Here is a 20,020-nt window from a genome sequence, read left to right on the forward strand (position 1 = left end):
TTCAACAATACAAAATACAAAGAAATAACGAATGTACTATTTTAGCATCCATAGCCTACTGTCTGTTACACTCATTCAAACACATTTAAAAAGAAACTCTCAAAATCACTCACGGATCAGCGCCTGCTCCATAAATTGAATATTTCACTTCTCCCCATAACCCAGAATCAGCATCGGTTGCCTACAAAGAGAGGGTGGATTTAGCATGACTAAAAATTATTTTGTTATTGTAAACTTTAAGGTGCTGTGCATATATATGCAAGCTGAGCAGAGTCAATGTGATACAGATGTTGAACTTTGGAGGGGAATAAAAAAAAGACACAGTTTCATTAGAGGTACTCATAAGGATTAGGACAATTCAGAAAAATGTAACACCAAAATAACATAGTTCTCCTTTCGTTGCCAATAGCAAAGAGGCTGAGTTTTGTTATCCTCAAACAGAGGTCTACTATACGGATCTATCATCATTTCCCAGTTACTCAGAGTCTGGGGATTTGAGTGTTCTCAACATCCTTTCTTGGCTTTTGCACGAACATATCACAGTAAAGGCCACATGTCAGATATACTAACATAACTTATCTGATCCTATTTCTAGTTTTGTGGATTACATTATTTTAACTTTTGCTACAGGTCTGGCTTTTTATGTTAGGGACGCTATGGCTGTCCGTAATATTCATTATCCCTTTGGAGTCAGATTTTACACTAGTAATATTAGATGTCACTCCATTGCACACTGTAATCACTCATGCAGATGGCATCAAAGCCTCTAAATACGTTTTGAGAAAGCATCCAAAAGTCCATAAAGCACACACTGACATGCTATTAGAGTTTATATATTTTTGTTTTGGAGCACAGCTACTTTTTATTCAACAAAATATATTACCTACAAAAGAAGGACTGCAATGGCAATGAAATGAACCCAACATTTGCCAACTTGCTTACAGGCTATTAGGGAGGATTGCTATGTTTTCAACAATAAAATAAATCAATGGAGTACATGTTCCTATCCAGCTCAGGTCGATGATGTGTTTATTGTATGGAAGGGAACCAAGGAAGATCTGATTTGTTTTGTGAATTTTCTGAATGAGAATGATTTAAACCCAAATTTCCTCATGAATCAAAGCACAACACTTTTGTTGACTTTGATTTTGTAGATATAAGTAACTGTTCAACATTGCCTCCTGATGAACCATTGTAAAATCAATGGAGAAACACAGGTTGAGGTTTTGAAATTGATGGCATCATTATAGCGAACCAATTCAATTCAAACAAATTGGAAACAATAAAATTAATTTGGAAGCGCATACTAACAAGTGTTTGTCATTATTTGGATATATTGTTTAGCTCCATGCAGCCTGGGGAGCTTCAACACTTGAGCATGCAGCACCATCCAATCAACATTTAAGAAAACTTTTTTTGAAGCATCAATACTTGCCACAATCTTGTCAGCATAAAAGGCTGCAGTTACTAGTGATTATTCAAAGCACAACACATATTGAAATGTTGGACCTTCTCATTAAAGTGGGCAATTTGGTGCAAACGCTTAAGAAAATAGCATGTTTTTGCATGCATCGTCTTTACGTCCCAAGAGCAACATAGACAATATACCCTATTCTGAGTTCCTTTGAGCTAGACGGAACTGTTCTAAAGAAAATTACTTTTGTGAAGTGTGTGAACAAAGGAGTACAAACTTTTTATAAAGAGGCTAGCATAAAAAAAACAGTAATTCAAACATATGAGAAAGCTAGAAGCCAAGATCATCAATGTTAAAAACAAAAGTTAAAAGAAACTCTAAAATGTTTCGACTTGTAACTATGTATTTTCAACAATCCTCAAGGATTAGAGGTGTAGTTAAAAAACATTGGCACTTCCTGTTAATAGATCATATGTTAGCTTCCATTATTGGACAATCCTCTCAAATCAGTTATAGACAAGGGAAAAATCTGACAGATTTAGTTACTAGGAGCTTTTATTCCCCACCTAGTAAAACCAATTGGCGTAATGGATGAACAGGATCCTTTTCTTTTGGAGCATGTTCCATTTGTAAAAATAGCTATTGTCACACATGCACTCATTTGACAAATTATATCAAAATATAGGATTGATTGTAACACCACTTTCGTCATTTATGAATTGATGTGTCCTTGTTCCACAATGTACATTAGAAGTACAATTTGAAAACTTAAAATACACATTTTGGAACACAAGGGCAAAAGTTGATATCTGCTATCCAATTACCGTACATGTTACTGATTGTCAATGTAAATACAGTGACCTTTTCAAACGGATATGATTAAGCAAGGGGACTGAACACCAAAGAGGGGGCAAATATGAATTGATCCTGAGAAAATTAGAAACCTAACTTATAATCAGGTTCAATAGTACAATTTTGAATGGATTAAACACCATGGAAGGCATCCATGTATTTCTATGATATGTAATTAATTATTGGGGATTTCTCCCTGTAGATTTCTTTAAATCTAGGAATCAGAAAAAGGTAGAGCTTCAGAAATATGTATACATTTGGTCATAAATTACTTTATACTGGCCACCTAGCACTTTATATTGAGAATGATCTTTTTGAACAATAGCATTTGTTTTTTATTACAGCTCAGTGAGGTAATATAATTAATGCAATACATTGTTTGGCTAAATGCACTATGCACACTATAGCCATTCTGATATTGACTTACCTTTGAGACCATGAATAGACTCCATTATGAGATGAGGTTGAATGCTTATTTTAGCCTTCGAGCACAAAATGATAGTAAATTCAGATAACTTTAAGTCTACCAGTGGCGCCTCTCTCCAAATCCATGTCATACCATGATGGTGCTTTCAATAATTGGTGTAATTCTATTTTACATCTTTACAGTAATATGTGGAATATTGTACATATGTTTTGTTTCATTGTTATAATACTATTGGCATTTTTGGCATTAGACACTTCAAAGGACTGCCAATAGTTCAATTTCATTGTGAACTAGGAGACACATTAACCTTGACTAAATCGGAGCTTCAATTTGCTAAAAATCGATATTTGGCAAACTTGCCGGTTTCCACTCATTTGAACCTAAATGGATATACAAATGAATTCCAGCACTAAGTGCTTTACAAACTCTGATTCAATGTTCATCTTGAACTGATATGGTGAAGTCCTCTTTTTATGATCACAATGCACTTTGTATTTAAGTATACAATGAAGTCTATTCTCGATGTTTTCTAACCCATGACTAAGTTGCAGCATGGCAAAACGTTGGTTTGTCACCAATAAATATGTTTTCACAATAGTTTTAATTTGTTAATTCTTACTTTCAATTTGTCCAGTGGACATTGATCACTTTATGGATCAGGAGTGCCCGTTCCACTGCAGCCATGCTATGGAGGCTGTTTCATTTGTTTATTTTTTTATTTTGACATGTATAGAAGCGTGCAAAGCCCATGGGCATCTAGCGCTAGTTACAGAGAGAACAGATGTGGATTAGTGGGGGAGGAGCAGGGGAGGGAATAGTCAGTTGAACAAGAGACATTTGAGGTGCTTTCTGAAGACGTTGTAGGATGGTTCTCCACATAAATGTGGGGTTATCTTGTTCCAAACAGTTGGTGCCCTTACTGGGAAACTATAGCCCCCCACTTTGGCTCATTTGAACTGTTGTATGACAAGGCAGTGACTGCAGGTGGTTCTTGTGGGTCTTACTGAAACATATTTTTTCAGGTTGTTAGCTAGGTAACCTAGAGCTTCATTCGAGAGACAGCTCTGGGTGAGGGATATCATTTTGTAGATGATTCTATCCTTGACAGGGAGGCAATGGGCTGTTTTCCTGGCATCTGAAGTATGGTTTCATTTGCCACTTTCAAGAGCGGCTCTGAGCGCAAAGCAGGGAGTTGCAGTAGTCAAGTTTTGTGCATATTAGTGCCTGTGCAACTTCCAGATGGTTAGTGATAGTGGGGAAATGTTTGTTGGCATTGATACATTTAATGACATAACCTGATGTCAAAGCAATATGGTTGAAATAGCGGGACATGGAGAGAGAAGAGTCGAGGTAGACCCCAAGGGTTTTAACAGAAGGTGCGATAGGGATCTTGTGGCCGTCAATGATGAAGGATGTATATTCCTGGGGAGACTCTGCAAGCATGCTGGGGGCCCAACAAGGAGAAGTTCTGTTTTCTGTTGTTAAGGCGGAGGCTGTGTGCAGCCATGCAGGATTGGATAGTTTCATAGATGTCATTAATCTTAAGGGTGTCTTTCAGGTGGTCGTCGGAGAGGGATAAGGAATTGGGTATTGTCCACGTAGTTAGTATACAAGATTCCCAGGGCATCAAGATGGTTGAACAATGACTTACTTTAGTGTATACATTATACAGGATGGGTGACACAGGAACCCTGGCGGACCCCACAAGAGTTGGGTGTCCGTGAAGTGGTGGCCTCGCCAGCAAATACTCTGGAAGATCTAAAAAGTAGGTGATCCAATTGGTGTCTTCTGGGGAGTAGTGGGCAGTAGAGGTGAGAGCTTGGCAGAGGATCTTATGGTCAACAAGGTTGAATGCAGCTGAGAGGTCAAGAAGGAGAAGCAATGATAATGATCCACTGTCATTAGCACTATCAAGCTGTTTTTTAGGTCAAGGAGGGCTGTTTCTGTCCCGTGCTTAGGGTGGAAGCCTGAATGGCGGGAGCCTAAAATGTGGTAGTGCTCTTGGAAAGTATGTATTTGTAGGTAAGTCACTCTACCATGATTTTGAGGAGGAAGGGGACGGTGGTGATGGGTTGATAGTTAGTGGGGATAGCTGGGTCAAGGGTAGGTTTTTTTGCAAGAGCAGTGCAATCCAGGATTCCTTTATTGCGAGTGGGATGATGCATGATGTGAAGGAAGAGTTGGTAATAATGGCAATAAGGGGCCGTAGGGCTCAGCACAATCTTTGACCAGGTTGGCTGAGAGTGTATCTCCCTTGCACCAGGATGGTTGAAGCCCAGCAATGATATTTGCAAGGTCCATGTTGCTGATAGGTTGGAACTTGAAAGGTGGGATGTCATCGCGGGTAAGACCGGGCAGGTGGCCGGCAGTAGGCTGAGAAACTTGTTTAGCATGAATTATGGATTGCAGCTGTGTGATCTTTCCTGTGAGGGTGTCTTGGATCTTATTACACCAAGCAGGGGGTGGGGATAGGGGTTTCTAGTTCACAGAGCATGGTGAAGAGAGGTGGCACTTATTCATTGGGGTAGGGATTTCATGCCATGTGGCTTCTGCTGCTTATTTCTCGTCCCTGGCAGAGCACAGTTCTGGGGTGATCCAGGTGTTATGATGTATTGGGGTCTTGGATTTCTTGACTTTGAGAGGTGCAAGGTGGTTGACAGCGTTGGTGACCAAGGTGTTATAGTAGTCCACTAAGACTCTGGGGGCTTGTGAAGAGGGGAGTGGTGAGTTGATGAGAGGAATGATGTTAGTGCTAGTCAGGTTGGGTGACCTGCGAGCCATGGTGATGCTGTTGGCAATGACTGGCTTGGAATGTTTGGTAATGGCTGGAATGGTGAAGGTGATAGTGTGGTGGTCTGACCAGTGGCAGGGTCGGTTAGATTAAATGGTAATGTTGCCCTTATGGTCTAGCAACCAATCAAGGATGCGGCTGTGAGAATGTGTAGGTTCTGTGGTGAGGCTTCCAGGGCGGTGGCTATGGCAGTATCGTCTGTATTAGTGACGTCATTGAAGCCCGGGTTGAGGTCACCTAATACTAGGAGTGGAGTAGTTGGTTTGAGGTTGGTGGTGATAAGTTGGGTGAGGTCTTTGAAGGATGTGATGGGGCCAGGGCCATAAGAGATGCAGAGTGAGTGTGTTGTTTTGTGAGCATTTGTGTTTGGCTGACAGTGATTCACAGTTGGGAATCGTAGTTGAGGGCGATGCATGTATTGGGAGAGATTCTTTGTAGATGTGGGCTACTCCTCTGCCTTTTCTTTCTTGCCTGTCGCTACGGAGAATGGCGTAGCCTGATGGGATGGCAATGGAAAGGGTTGAGCCTGCTGAGGGGGAGAGCCAGGTCTCGGTAAGGGCTAAGATGTCAAAGTTGTTTGTGGTGATGAGGTCCAGGATTTCATGGGGGTGAGTAGTGATGGATCTGGTGTTGAGGAGGGCACAGAGCAAAGGTAGATTTTGTAACGGTGTTGTGAAAATACTGGGGTATGTTGTGGGTGGTTGGTGGGGAGAGGCGTTTCTAAGTAGGAATTTGATGTCAGTGGCGCCTGGTGTGATATCCGGGGGCCGGTCAGCATGTGGATAGGGTTTGTGGAGAGGAGTGGTTCTGTATCTCAATTTGGCATTCCGGACTCTGATTTCAGGTGGGTGTGAGTTACAGGGTGTTAAGGCAGATTGTGACTTCTGGGCAGGCCTAAGGCTATGGCTGGGAGGTAGGTGGTGCTGAGGTGGGAGGAGGGTTGTGGTGTTAGTGGATTGGCATTGGTAGACGGGTCCCTATTAGTGTGCTTGGTGTGGGAAGGTTGTATCTTGGCTATTTTGCGGGATAGCTGAGTTTTCATTGTGGTAGGTGTAGGTTGGAGTGAGATGGCCGCCTGGATGTTTTGCATACTGTGTATTGGCCATGGTCTGTGTGCAGGCGGGCTGGGAAATGTCAGTGATAGTAGGCCTATGTGACAAGGAGGGAGTCATGCTCAAGCGTGGCATGTTGAAGGATGTCTTGATCGTGCTGGCAGGGGTACTAGGTGGCACCAGTTTCGAGGTGGTGGAGTGGAGCGTAGTAAGAGCTGCTGGTAGGAGAAGAGGCCATGCTGGATTGTTTGGGTCTAGGCTTATCTCCGACAAGGCTGGTAGGAAGGGAGTTGGGGGGCAGAGGTAAGCTTTGGGGCCATGCTGCGGACTGAGCTGGTTGTGCTTGTGGCAGTTTGCAAGGGGTGGGAGAAATGTGGTAGGGAGAGGCAAGGTGAGTGATGGTGAAAAGTGTGGTTGACCCAGAGAGAGGCCAGGCCTGTGTATGTGCGTGATGAGGCACAAAGGAGCTATGTTAGCGGGCAGCCCAAGCAATACTCAGGGGTATCAATGGAGGGCAATTGAAATGGGTTGGCATGTTGACTATATGCCAGCAGGCAACGATGGGGGCCAGAGCCTTTGGTAGAACAGCACACGTAGTTGTATTCGGCGGTTGCGTGTGCTGCGTGGAAGGTCGGGGTGGTGTGGAGGCGGGATGTAAGATGGTGGGTTGCAAAGCTAGTGGGATAGTGCAGTAAAGACTCAGGGAGATGGTTCTGGGGGTGCGTGACAGGATAATGCCATAAGCATGCATAGATGCTATAGGTTTACCTTCTAATAGGGTTCCCCGATTTGGAAACAACAGCATTCCGAGATCTGTGGCACTTGCGGTGAGCAGCAGAGAGCAGAGGAGAGCTGCAATGGCCTTTACTTACAACCCTCGAATGCGGCCGGCTCTGCCTTCTGGTTAGCTGGCTGCAGGACCATAGGTTGTAGCAATGCCAATCCAATTGGTGAAACAGCTGTGGGTCTGCTGAGAGGAGGCTCCTCGCTTCGGCGGCGGCTATGTTTTCAGGGGCTACAGCTGCATTAGGAAGCATAGCTTTTTCATAAGGATGTTGCGTCGGGATGATGTTAGAGAGCTCTTCATGGCCCAGGACGCATTGGAGCAGAATGGAGCTGCAATGGCCTTTGATCACAGCTTTTAAATGCGGCCGGCTCCGCCTTCCGCTAGCTGGCTGCAGGTCGATAGTTTATGGCAACGGCAAATCGGATTGGTGAAACAGCTGTGGGTCCATGGAGTGGAGGCTCCTTGCTTCGGCAGCAGCCATTTTTTCAGAGGCAACAGTTGCATTAGGCAGCATAGCTTTTTTATAAAGAAGTTGCATCAGGGTGATACCTGTTGTCTTAGCTGTGCGTTATCTTGTTTGAGGTTTTGTACTTCAAGGGACATGGACTGCATGGCAGCCATTAGTTGCTGCATTTGCTGTTCCATAGTCACTGCTGTATGTCTGTTAGGGCATCGCTAGCTGTTATGAATGTACTGTTAACTGATATGTATTATTCTTTTATACACCAATTCATGAATCCACGAAATTCACTAACCTGGACAGGCAGCAGTGACTTGGATGAAGTTTGTTATAGAAGAATATAAGGATTACCCCACAAGCTCATCCGCCCTCTGCCTGGCTAAAATAACCAGGAGGAGAGGGGGCAGCACTACCAAGGGAAACCCTCTGGGGAAGAAAACCCTGTGCAGCGGCGTGGAGAGTCAGGTTTCTTTATCTTCGGGAGCTGGAGTCTGCCGAAGTTAGCTTTCAGGAGTGGAGCGACGATTTCCACATGGAATGCTCACTACGGAGGAGAAAGCACAGGTAAGGAGGTATTTGAACAAAGCAAGCAGGGTGGTTCCCCAGAAAACGCCACCCACCTATGATCTGCTCTCGATGTTCAAATGCAGATTTTGTTCAATTGTAGGTTTAGAAGACTTTCTATCTCCCGTGGCTCTGCTGACCGAATGAAGAGGAGGGATTCAGAGGAGCCGCGGGATTCCGTGGAAAAGTAGTTCCTGGAAAGAGCGAGATGGTTAGTCTAAAGGTGTAGGGTAATAGGGGATCTCGAAGGAGTGACTTAAAGGAATAGGAATTGGGCCAAGTACCATAAGGGTGGAATCGTAGGAGGCTTGAAGAATGTCCCGAGTGGTAATGTCTTGAGCGGATTAACCGTACAAGCCGGGAACGAGGTCTCGAAGAGAAACGCAGAAGAATCTCTGAATGCGGAGGCCAAGAAATTCTGGAGCCAGGAACAATCGGATCTGAAGCCCATAAAGAAGAAAGGTTAGAAGGGAGGTAAGAGATAGAAGAAACAATATGATTCCTAGAAAGCGGCAACTTATGAAGCGTCTGGTCTAGGAGTAGCGGCGCACTGAGCCACTGCCATTGGGCCCGTATATGCAGTGACATGACCTGCCGGCAACGTCGGGAGTGAGCTTGCAGAAGCTGAACAGTTGCTCACGGATTATCGGGAAAGGCCGACGGCCATTTTGGAAGGTCTAATGAATACGGTACAGCACAGCCGGCTGCAATGCCAGAGAGACCAACATTTGTAACAGGATTTAACAGTTTCCTCAGGACAAAGGCTGGAGTCCAAGCTTTGCCTGGTCATTTTTTGACTTGATTTGCTTTGATTTATGACTTCTAACACAGCATTTACTGTTTAAAAGCGCAGATCTTTCTCAATATGTGCCTACTGCAGAAACAAAATTAACTGAAAAGCCATGATTTCATGGCTTTTCGAAATTGATCTAATGGATAAAGGAAGCTCATTCCAAAAATGTGTCGCAGCTGCAGCAAATCTACAATCACCTCGATATTGAAATAGGATTTACAAACCACTAATAAATATTGATTTCGGGACAGTAGTCTTCTCTGTATCATTTCAATTTTAGCATATACGTTAGTGAAGTAAGCACCAGTGAGCACAGCACAAACAAGCACAGCCATTCCATAGCTGGTGATACAGGCAGGAAGCTTTACAACAATAAGGAGCAAGAACTTTCATGTTCCCTCGCTGTGGCGAGGAGTTGATATTCCCTGTGGTCATGGAAAGAATGGATGCTACCCCTGACCATCTGAAAGACAGAGTGTTAGATATGAAGGTAGGTAACCAGGCTCCACCACCTCTCACTCACCGGAGATTACCTCCCAGTCGGCACTTCTTCTAAAAATGAAAAAGCTGTAACCAACCAAAATCCTTTAACATTGGCTGGGTAGATTGCACGTTACATTGGCATGCTTAGGGACTTTGTGAGGGTCCTACTTTGTTTTCTTTACCTTTGTTTGAATGTTGTCCATGCTCAAAGAAGACAAAAAGAAATGTATGTACCTTTTGTGCAACACTTCGGAGCACTGATACCCAGGCCTTGGGACCTTTAGCTGCAGCCTGACTTGTCCTGGATCCCTTTAAATCACTTTAAATGCTGTGCAACCACAGTCACTACTGTTGGGTCTTAAAGAAAAGCTTCCACCATAGGCAGATCTTTTTAGACAGTTTTCCGGGATAAGTGGGGAGTTGACTTCTAGAAAATTGCTATCCAGCCAATTGGCAGTGGAGTGAAGCAGTCCTTTTTAGGGTTAGCTGATTCCAGGAGAAGTTCAGAATTATACATCAATGTTTCAAGATAGTGATAATAGCACAGGGCTCATCCTTCTTCAGATCCAAAGGCTATTGGCAGATACCAAACCCAGCTGTCCCTAAATTATTTCCTGCATATCTTTTACTTTACTGTGACCTCTTCTCCCTTTCTTGGAAGTCACAGTTTAGTTCTTTCCCAAATCCAAAATGGCAGACCAGCCAGCATAAAGAGACTCTTAAAGTGAAAATATCGAACTAAACTTAAAAGAGGAAACACTCCGGCAGGCCTGCATAAGGTAGTGTCATCTGTTGTGTTTTTAGCCATCCAGTCTGGCTGGGTGTCCCAGAGGACAAATGATTCTCCAATACGTACACTGTAGAGGTGAATGGGCTATTCTGTCCCTCCCAGGTCCACCTTTTGGATGGACAGCTCCCGGCATGACTCGCCAAAGGTATGGAAGAGCCACCAGCCCAGTTCCCCAGAACAGATTAACTTAAGTAAAATTAGCCTGGTTGAATTTACAGCACCAAGTTCAGATCTCATGAAACTATGTTGTAGGTTCAAATTAGAATAAACGTGTACCAGATTGATCTTTATCACCCCATAAATCTCCTATTAATTATTATGATTAATTTAGCGATGTTTGCCCAACTTTTAATATTTTTCCTATGAATATAAAGTTCCCAGAGGCTTTTCATGTGCTGCTCCCAAAAGCACACTGCAGAAACGTGGAGTGCTGCTCATGGATGAAGAAATGATTTGCTACTGTATAATACTTGACCTGTTGACTCTCGTGTATCTCAGCCTTCAGGAAGCATCTTTACATAAATTGGGTTTCAGGTACACATTGTATAGGTATTTTGTATTCACATCCTGCCCAATAGGGGTAATGCATGACTGACGCCTGACTGAAGCAGGGTTTGTCAGTTTACAAAAACAAAGGGAGCTGAGTCTCAAACATCTACTACCAATGGATTCACATTTCAGCAAACAAGCAAAGCAAACTGGTGGAGCACACACAGGGGCATATAGAATTACTCACATGTGTCTCCTGTCTATAGGGAGACGATCAGGCAGGCCTTAGTCCAGGGATAATCACAAGCACAGTGATCAAGGCCACAAACTAGGAGGGGAGATTTACTTTGCCATGAGAAGGAGAAGAAACTTTCCCTGGTCCTGGGAGAAGAGAAAGCTTCTTCTGTCTATGGAGAGAAGGGAATTAATTCCCCCGGAAAGAGAAGATCTTTTACTGGTTATGACATCTTGTGTAGCTCTGAGAAATCAAGGGGACTCTGAAAGGATGTGGAACACAGGAACAGGTATTTTGTATATGATTGGTGTAGTTTGGAGAACAATGCTTTGTGAAATTATGGCTACATGTCAACCTGAATGCGTAGACCACATTACATTTGAGACAGGGTGTGATTATGGTGGATTTGTTGTGTTTTTCCAAAGCAGCTTTAGAGAGTTTTGGCATTGGTAAATAATGGCTGCATAAGGGATGACATACTGGAAGACTGGAGGCTTAATTACCTGGGTTTTGAGATATAAATATTTCACTGGGCAAAATCCAGCGCGTCAATTCTGAGTTGTCAAGCCTGTCACGGAGTTCCGCCGTTCTCACCTGAGACCAATCCTTGCTGGACTCCGTGGGCGGTGTCTTCTTGCGGACAGACCTGGACTTGAAATAGGCTGAGTGAGTCTCTTCCGACTCCAGCGTGCGTTTAAGATTCTGGGATGCAGCAATCCGGGGATCCGGGAAACGAAGAAGATGTGCTAATGGCGCACGAGTCCAGGAAGCAAGAGGAAAAGGGAAAGGGGCAAGGAATGGAAGTAGAAACGCTAGGAACCAGGAAAGCAATACTGCGAACTACGGAGCACACATCTGATCGCTACTTGGCAATAGCATTGAGACGCGCCGAGCCGCAGGGGTGTGGTCTATTAGTAGAATACGTTACGCCCAACGTATAGACTGCGGAAGATGTGTCACGCTGGACGGCCATGTTGGGAGTGTCAGGGAATGCAAGGCCTGTTGCGATAAGGACCAGGAAGACCAAAAGGGGTGCGTCCTGTGGGTCATGACAGCATGCCTCCTCCGAAAACCTGTTCCTCCAGGTTTGCCTGGGTGTATGAGGTGGTATCTTCTGAGCAGTCGAGGGGTATTCAGGTTAGAAAGTGGTTCCCAAGTTCTTTCACTGGGGGGATATCCTTTCCATTAAACCAGATATTGAAGCTGACCCCGTTTATAACTGGAGACGCATATCCGTGACACTTCATATTCCAGTTGATTGTCCACCACCACAGGAGTGGGTCTGCAGGATTTCCGGGAGGATTGAATGTAAGGTTTTAATAAGGAGGAGTGAAAAACTGGGTGAATCTTTTTCCAGGATTCTGGTAACTTGAGCCAGTATGAGACTGGGTTTATAATTTCCTTGATGGAAAACGGACCATAATACGGGGGGGCCAATTTTTTTGGTCGTAGATGTCGGGGTAGTAATTTCGAGGACAACCAGACTTGATCTCCAACTGAATAAGAAGGCCCGGGTCTTCTTTTGGAATCCGCATATCTCTTGGTCTGTGTTCTGGCCTTCTCTAAGTGCTCTTTGGTCTCCTTATGTATGTTGATAAGTGTTTCAATCCAGGAGTCGACAGTAGGTACCGGTGTGGGTTGTGGAAGAACAGAGGGCAGAACTGATGGATGGAATCCTTGGCTGCAATAAAAGGGACTGGTCTTAACTGCTGAATGATCAGAATTGTTATAGGCGAATTCAGCCACGGGTATCAGGAGCGACTAGTCATCCTGAACCTTAGTAGCAAAACATCGAAGATATTGTTCCAGAGTCTGATTAGCACGTTCTGTGGCCCCGTTGGTTTGAGGGTGATAACCTGATGAAAGAGCGTGTTGGATTCCTAATATTTGACAGAGGTGTTTCCAGAATTGTGAGACGTATTGAGGTCCTCGATCGGAAATTATCTTGGAAGGAAGTCCATGAAGGCGGAATATGTGCTCCAGGAAGATTCCAGCCAGTTCAGATGAGGATGGTAGTTAATTGAGGGGTGTGAAATGAGCCATATGAGTGAACAAGTCAATGGTGACCATGATGGTGGTATACCCTCTGGAAGGCGGTAATTCCACAATGAAGTCTGTAGCGATAAATTCCCATGGCCTTGTTGGCAGTGCGGGTTGTAGCAGAAGACCCGCCGGCCTCTTGTTGTCATGTTTATTCTGACTACAGATTGCACAGGCTCGGACGTATAGTTGTACGTCAGTCTTCATTTTAGGCCACCAAAATTGTCTTTGTATGAGGTGGAGGGTGTTGGTGATGCCACGATGTCCGGAGTGAAGGGTATCATGACAGAGGTTTATTATTCTTTGTTGTAATTTTTGTGTAGGAATGAGCAGAGCGTTGTCCTTGAACAAATATCCTTCCTTGACTCTCAGGTTCCATTGATTCTTTCTTGAAATATTCTTCCAGAGTTCAGAGGATTGGGTTTGTATTCGGATTTCTTCCAGGAGGTTGACTGCTTGGGCTACAAAAATCATGTGGGGAAACATCTTAGGATAGGCCTTATCTTCAGTAGTTTCGTAGTCAGGCCGTCGAGATAAGGCGTCAGCAATCAAGTTTTGTGATCCAGGAACATGAGTGATGTGGAACTGGTACTGGGCAAAGAAGAAGGCCCAACGAGCCTGACGACTGTTCCGACACTCTAATGACTGTAGAATTTGAAGATTTCGGTGGTCCGTGGGGACCTGGACTGGATATCTTGCTCCCAGGATAGGATGTCGCCACTCAGTGAAGGCTTGGCAGATAGCTAAAAGTAATTTTTCCTGGACGGAGTAGTGTGTCTCACTGGGAGTCAGGGTTCGTGAAAGGTAAGCAATGGGGTGTTCTAGTTTATCCTCCAATTCTTGCTTCAACACCACTCCAATGGCGTAGTTAGAGGCATTCGTTTCCACAAGGAATGGTCGATCAATGTCGGGTTGGGCCAGAATGGGAGCTTGAGTAAATCTTGTCTTCAAGAGTTGGAATGCCTTATCTTGCAGAATAGACCAGACAAAGGGGGTTTCTTTCTTCAGGAGAGCAACAATCGGTTGAACAATCTCAGAGAAGGTGGGTATAAACTTCCGGTAGAAATTGGCGAGCCCCAGCAAGGATTGAACTTGTTTCACGGACATGGGAGCAGGCCAGGATAATATAGCCTTTACCTTTGAAGGATCCATGCCAATTCCCTCTGGAGTAAGGATAAATCCTAGGTAATGAACAGAAGCAACATGAAACAGACATTTCTCGGGTTTGGCCAAGAGTTTATGTTCACGGAGTCGTTGTGGTACTGCCTTTACGTGCTCTTCATGCTTTAGAAGGTCCTTGGAGTAGATCAAAATGTCATCCAGGTAGACGATGACTAAGAGGAATAGCATGTCTGAGAACACCCTGTCCATAAAATGTTGAAAGACTGCTGGGGCATTATCTAGTCCAAAAGGCATGACCTGATATTCAAAGTGACCAAAGGGTGTTCTGAATGCTGTTTTCCATTCGTCTCCTTCCCGGATACAAATCAAATGATAGGCACCCCGGAGGTCCAGTTTTGTGAAAATCACAGCGCCTCTGACCGCTTCCAGGATATCGGAGATTAAGGGTAAAGGGTACCGGTCCTTGAGGGTGCATTGATTTAATCCACGATAATCGAGGCAGGGTCTGAGTTCCTTAGTGTCCTTCTTAGGAACAAAGAACAATGAAGCTCCGGCTGGAGATTTTGAAGGTCTTATGGTGCCATTCTCAAGGGTCGTATCCAAGTATTCTCAGAGGGCCTTTTTCTCAGGTTCGGAAAGGATGAACATCCTGCCAAAAGGAATCACTGCTGAGGGATCCGTGTCTATGGCGCAGTCTTCAGGCCGATGAGTGGGTAAGGCCTGGACTATGGCAGTTGAGAACACATCAACAAATCCAGGCCTTAGGAACCTGCACGATATTGGAAACCATGAGAGGTGCTTGATGGTCTATTGGTGGTTCTTTGGAGCGGGTCAAGGAGGGAGCCAGGATTAGACAGTGAGACATACAAAACTCTGAGCCGAGGAATAGTGATCCTGCTGTCCAATTGATATACGGATTGTGTTTCTGTAACCAGGGCATGCACAATACCATGGGGTAATGAGCTGACTTAATAATGTCGTATCGAATCCGCTCTTGGTGGTGTTTAATTGAAAGCTGGATCTCTTTGGTCTGCAGGCTTATGGGCCCCGAAGTGAGGGGTCTTCCATCGATCGCTTCCACTGGCTGCATGATGCTTCGTGTTTCGTATGGGATGTGGTGATTAAAAACCCAATCTTGATCAATGATTATTCCCATAGCCCCGCAGTCCACCAAGGCCAAAACAGGATAGGTCTTATTCCCGGTGGTTGATACGAAGGCTTGTAGTATCACTAGATTGTTTTGTCCAGGAGAGTTCAAGGATGGAATTGATGTGGAGCAAACATCTCTCTCCCGAAGCCCTGCTCCCCATCTAGGATCGGGAGTTGGCGTTGTCGAACGCTGAGGAGGGGCCAGAGGGCATTCTCTAACCAAGTGTTTGTCTGAGGCACAATACATGCACAACCCCAAATTAATCCTTCTCATCCTTTCTTGCGGGGATATGGGTCCACGGTAGGCTCCTATCTGCATGGGTTCCGGTTCGGTGACTGATCCAGGGTTTGTGTCAGATTTGGAGGTACTCTCAGGACACCTTTGGAGGGTTTCCCCTAGATTTTTTCTTCTCTGCCTTCCTTTCCTGGATGCGAAAGTCTATTTGCATGGCAAGGTCCATAAGAGCCTGGAATGAGTTCAGTCGGGCCACTCTGGCTTACTCATCTTTAATCTCCTCATTTAGTCCTCTCCTGAACAGGGTCAAACTTGCCTCCGGAGATCAATCAGCTTCCTTGACCAATTGCTTGAAGCGGGTTACATACGTGAGCACATCCTGGGATCCCTGCTGAAAGTCTAAGAGGCGTTCCTGGGCACTAAAGACCTGCTCAGGGCGATCAAACATGGTCTTTAGGGCCCGTATGAAACCATTGTAGTGATCTAAGAGAGCCTCGCTGGAGTTAACTAGGGGTGTAGCCCAGGTTAAAGCATTTTCGGAAAGGTGAGAGATTATGAACCCCACTTTAGCCCTGGGAGTGGAAAACTAATAGGGCTTAAATGTAAAGTGAACCAAACATGAGTCCAGGAATCCACAAAGGGTTTTTGCCGACCCATCATATTTGTTAACAATGCCACCCAGTAACACACTTTCTTTTGCGGCTGAATCACGGTATAGAACTAATTGCTTGAGAGCAGCGTTTTCCGCCTTTAAGTTCTGCACCTCGGTGGTTAATTCTTGCATACCTCGCATCAGGTCCTGGACGGCCGCTTCCATGTCGACTTCGAGTGCGGTCGGTAGGCGTCTCAAACTGTCACGGAGTTCCCCCCTTCTCACCTGAGACCGATCCTTGCTGGACTCCGTGGGCGGTGTCTTCTTGCAGACAGACCTGGACTTGAAATAGGCTGAGTGAGTCTCTTCCGACTCCAGCGTGCGTTTAAGATTCCGGGATGCAGCAATCCGGAGATCCGGGAGAGCACACGTCTGTTCGCTACTTGGCAATAGCATTGAGACGCGCAGAGCCGCAGGGGTGCGGTCTATTAGTAGAATACGTTACATCCAACGTATAGACTGAGGAATGTGTGTCACGCTGGACGGCCATGTTGGGAGTGTCAGGGAATGCAAGGCCCGTTGCGATAAGGATCAGGAAGACTAAAAGGGGCGCGTCCTGTGGGTCATGACAAAACCTGAGTGGGCAAGTCCAAGGGTGGACTATGAGAAAGTTGAATGCTTTTAAGAAACATAGAAGGTAAAGGAATAGAGGCTGCTGTTTTTTATGTAAAAAATGCTTGGTGATGCTTTAGCATATATAAGCATTCTTATGGTGCTGGAGGATATTTCAAGATTCTATTAAAGAGGGTGAATCAGAAATATCTGTATTTTATGTGGGTTGGAAATGTATATATAGCCATCAACAATAAGCACAATGTTCATATGTTAATCCTTAGCACCCGAGGATCTTGAGGTTGTGATGTAAGAGAGATGCTATTGGTAACCTTGCCCACACAGTTCATCTATCCCAGTTCTTTGCTAGCTCTATTTTACAATCGCGCATTCGAATCTATGAGTTGATGGGCAGTTCTGGTTATGAGCTGCACAATCAAAAATTATACAATAGATGAATATGGAGGCCAAGTTATTTGATCTAATCCTGGATATACTATATGAAGATAAATAAATAGATTTTATTTCTAACTTTGAATCTATCTTAGTGCTTTTATTCTTTAAGATGTTGAGAGAGCGGGAAAGGGAAGTGGACTTGCGCTCTCATAGTTGAGGAATCCAAAATAGTTAAATTAAAGATCAAAGAAAGGGGACATAGAAGGGGACATAGAAGAGAGTAGAACTCTGTGAGTTATCTTTGTCAGCAATCTAATTGCAGATTGTGTGTTGTGAAGGGTGCATGTGTGTAAGGGCCCACAGGTCAATGCTTACCTGAGAATTCATATTTTCGGTCACCCAAATGGTCAAAGAATGTGGTGGTTATCTTCAATATCGACTGATTTGAAGTAGGGGGAAGCATTTTAAATGTCTGGATCTGGTGCTTTCACTATGGTATTCAGAATGCCATAGTTGCCAAACTGCCCTTAGTTGATCTGAGGCTGGGTACCAGACTTCATTCAGGTTGTTGTTCCCTGGTCATGATCCGACAATGATACAATGGAAATTGTAATTGCACTATTAGTTTGGACTCCAGTAAGCCTTGTACATGTTCCACTTCCCAAGGAAAAATCAGAGAACTTCAGTAAAATCTTCCTGATAACATCTTGTCTTGGTCAGTCCTCGTGCATTTTGCTCTAGCATGCCATTTGTGTTCCAGATCTATTGTCATGGTGATAACTACAAACTCATCCTCATCCTTGCAAGGAGACGTAGGTTCGATTTTTTGGAAATCAGAAAATCATACTTAAAGTTGGGGGTTTCGGGTCAATAAGTGCTTTCCTGACAAGCATACAACAGATTGTGTCAATATGATTCATTTGACAAAAAAACGAATTAAAAGGAAAAATATCATAGACTTAATCTGTCACCTGATTTCAGTTTCAAATCTTTTAGTTCCTTCCCGTTGAATGACATCACAAACTCATATCCACACAATACCTTGATATATGTTCCCACATATGGGCAACCTGGATTAGATGCCTTGTGCACTGAGGTCACAAGACAAGGTTACTCCCCATTCTCCCAAAAAATGGAGGTAGGATTAAGGAATTATGTACCTCCCTGTAGACAATCCATAGGAAATATTTCTATAGTCGCACGCTTCCACCACTATAGGGAAGCATCAATTGTCTTGCTCAGAGTCACGTCAGCAAACACGCAAATGGCTCTTACTCACTGGGAGAGACATTTGCACTACATTTCAAACAATACCACAATACCCCTAAAAAATGCAGGTGATAAAGGCAAATTTTAATTTTTGCTGAAAAATAGGTAACAATTTAGATCTTGTCCCACTTGGCTGAAATGTTGCCCAAAATGTTACACCAACTTGCACAGAATCTACACCATTCAATATTAATACAGTTTCTAAAATCTCTCTACGGTAAAATAAATATCACAGAAATATAAGACACTTCCTCTCTGCACATGACTTAGACATACTCACCGTCACAGCTACAACATTGGACCCCCCTGCAGAATTCTCAGGAATTCTGGCAATGTAATATTCAGAGGAGAACTTTGGGGCATTGTCGTTGGTGTCCAAAAGGTAGATCATGATGTCTGCTGTGGAACTGAACTTTTCAGGAGTGTTCACCTCTACAGCGAGGAGCTGCAAGCAGAGAAAACAAAGAATAGTCCACAAGAAGGTAAGCCATTAAAAGTGTAAAGTCTGCGAATGGATAGCCTCGCTATCACAGTTAATCATAATGTAAGACTAGGAGGACCCGTTTCCAAAAAGAACATTAGCAGGTAATCAATGTTACATTTCTCCTGGAAAAGAAACGCATCTAAAAGCAAAATAGGAGTTGATATGACCAGATCACTCAATGCCATTAAAGGACCACTTCTTCATTCGTTGGCCTTAATGTAACAAATCCCTTCTATGAGGGGACTAATAGAAATTGGATTAAAGGGAAATCATGGGACTGGAAAAGGGGTCTTTTAGTCACAGTGAGCCACCTGGTCATCCTAATGCAAGGGGAAGGGACCGATGTCATGGGGTGTCACCACCCACCATGATAAAGGTACCTCTGCAAATGATTTCCCTTTGACAGCACAGTTTAATGCTGCATGAGACATTAACCAAGATGCCAGCAGTGGAGGCATATACAAGTATTAGAGACAGCTCAGACTATACATAGGCACTCTCAAAATGCATCTCTCCATTAATTCACGAAAAGAACGAAGTCTGAACTCAAAATATGGCACTATCATCTTGTCATCTTTCTATATTGCCACTATCACAGAAGAAAGGGGGAGTCCACTGGGTGCGCGTATCTTTAATGCACGCATCACACCACCAGCTTCTCCAGGCACACAGTTCTTCCAAGCAGATAGCTAAGTATTCAGCAGAGCCTCCGGATTCAAAACCTCAGCAGGCTCCATAGTTAAAAGCTAGGAGGGCAATTGGCATTAACTATACATTGCACAAGTAAGCAATCACATGGGGGCATGTTGGCATACCGACGTTGTTCAAAACAGTGGCTAAGAGATACACTAGGTAAAGGATACTTGATATTGAATTATACATCATTATTAATTCTGTCAGGAGAAGATTTAGGCATCTGCGAGTACAGCTGCCAGGGAATAAATGCCATGTGCCCACCAGGCATACAGTAATTCGTGTAACTAC

At 44.1% G+C, this 20,020-nt stretch overlaps 1 protein-coding gene across 2 annotated transcripts in view; it reads right to left on the reverse strand.

The window, feature by feature from the left end:
* CDHR1 (cadherin related family member 1) overlaps nucleotides 1-20,020 on the reverse strand; it is a 712,137-nt gene that overhangs the window by 243,048 nt on the left and 449,069 nt on the right. For both annotated transcript variants that reach the window (XM_069610819.1, XM_069610820.1), the window contains exons 13-14: nucleotides 18,833-18,997; nucleotides 114-181 (exon numbers count right to left, since the gene is read on the reverse strand). In XM_069610819.1, coding sequence (XP_069466920.1) covers nucleotides 114-181; nucleotides 18,833-18,997 — 233 coding nt within the window. The remainder of the gene's footprint in view (nucleotides 1-113; nucleotides 182-18,832; nucleotides 18,998-20,020) is intronic.

This window comes from Ambystoma mexicanum, chromosome 8 (assembly GCF_040938575.1).
Source record: "Ambystoma mexicanum isolate Mex_15411 chromosome 8, UKY_AmexF1_1, whole genome shotgun sequence".
Classification (NCBI taxonomy): domain Eukaryota; kingdom Metazoa; phylum Chordata; class Amphibia; order Caudata; family Ambystomatidae; genus Ambystoma; species Ambystoma mexicanum.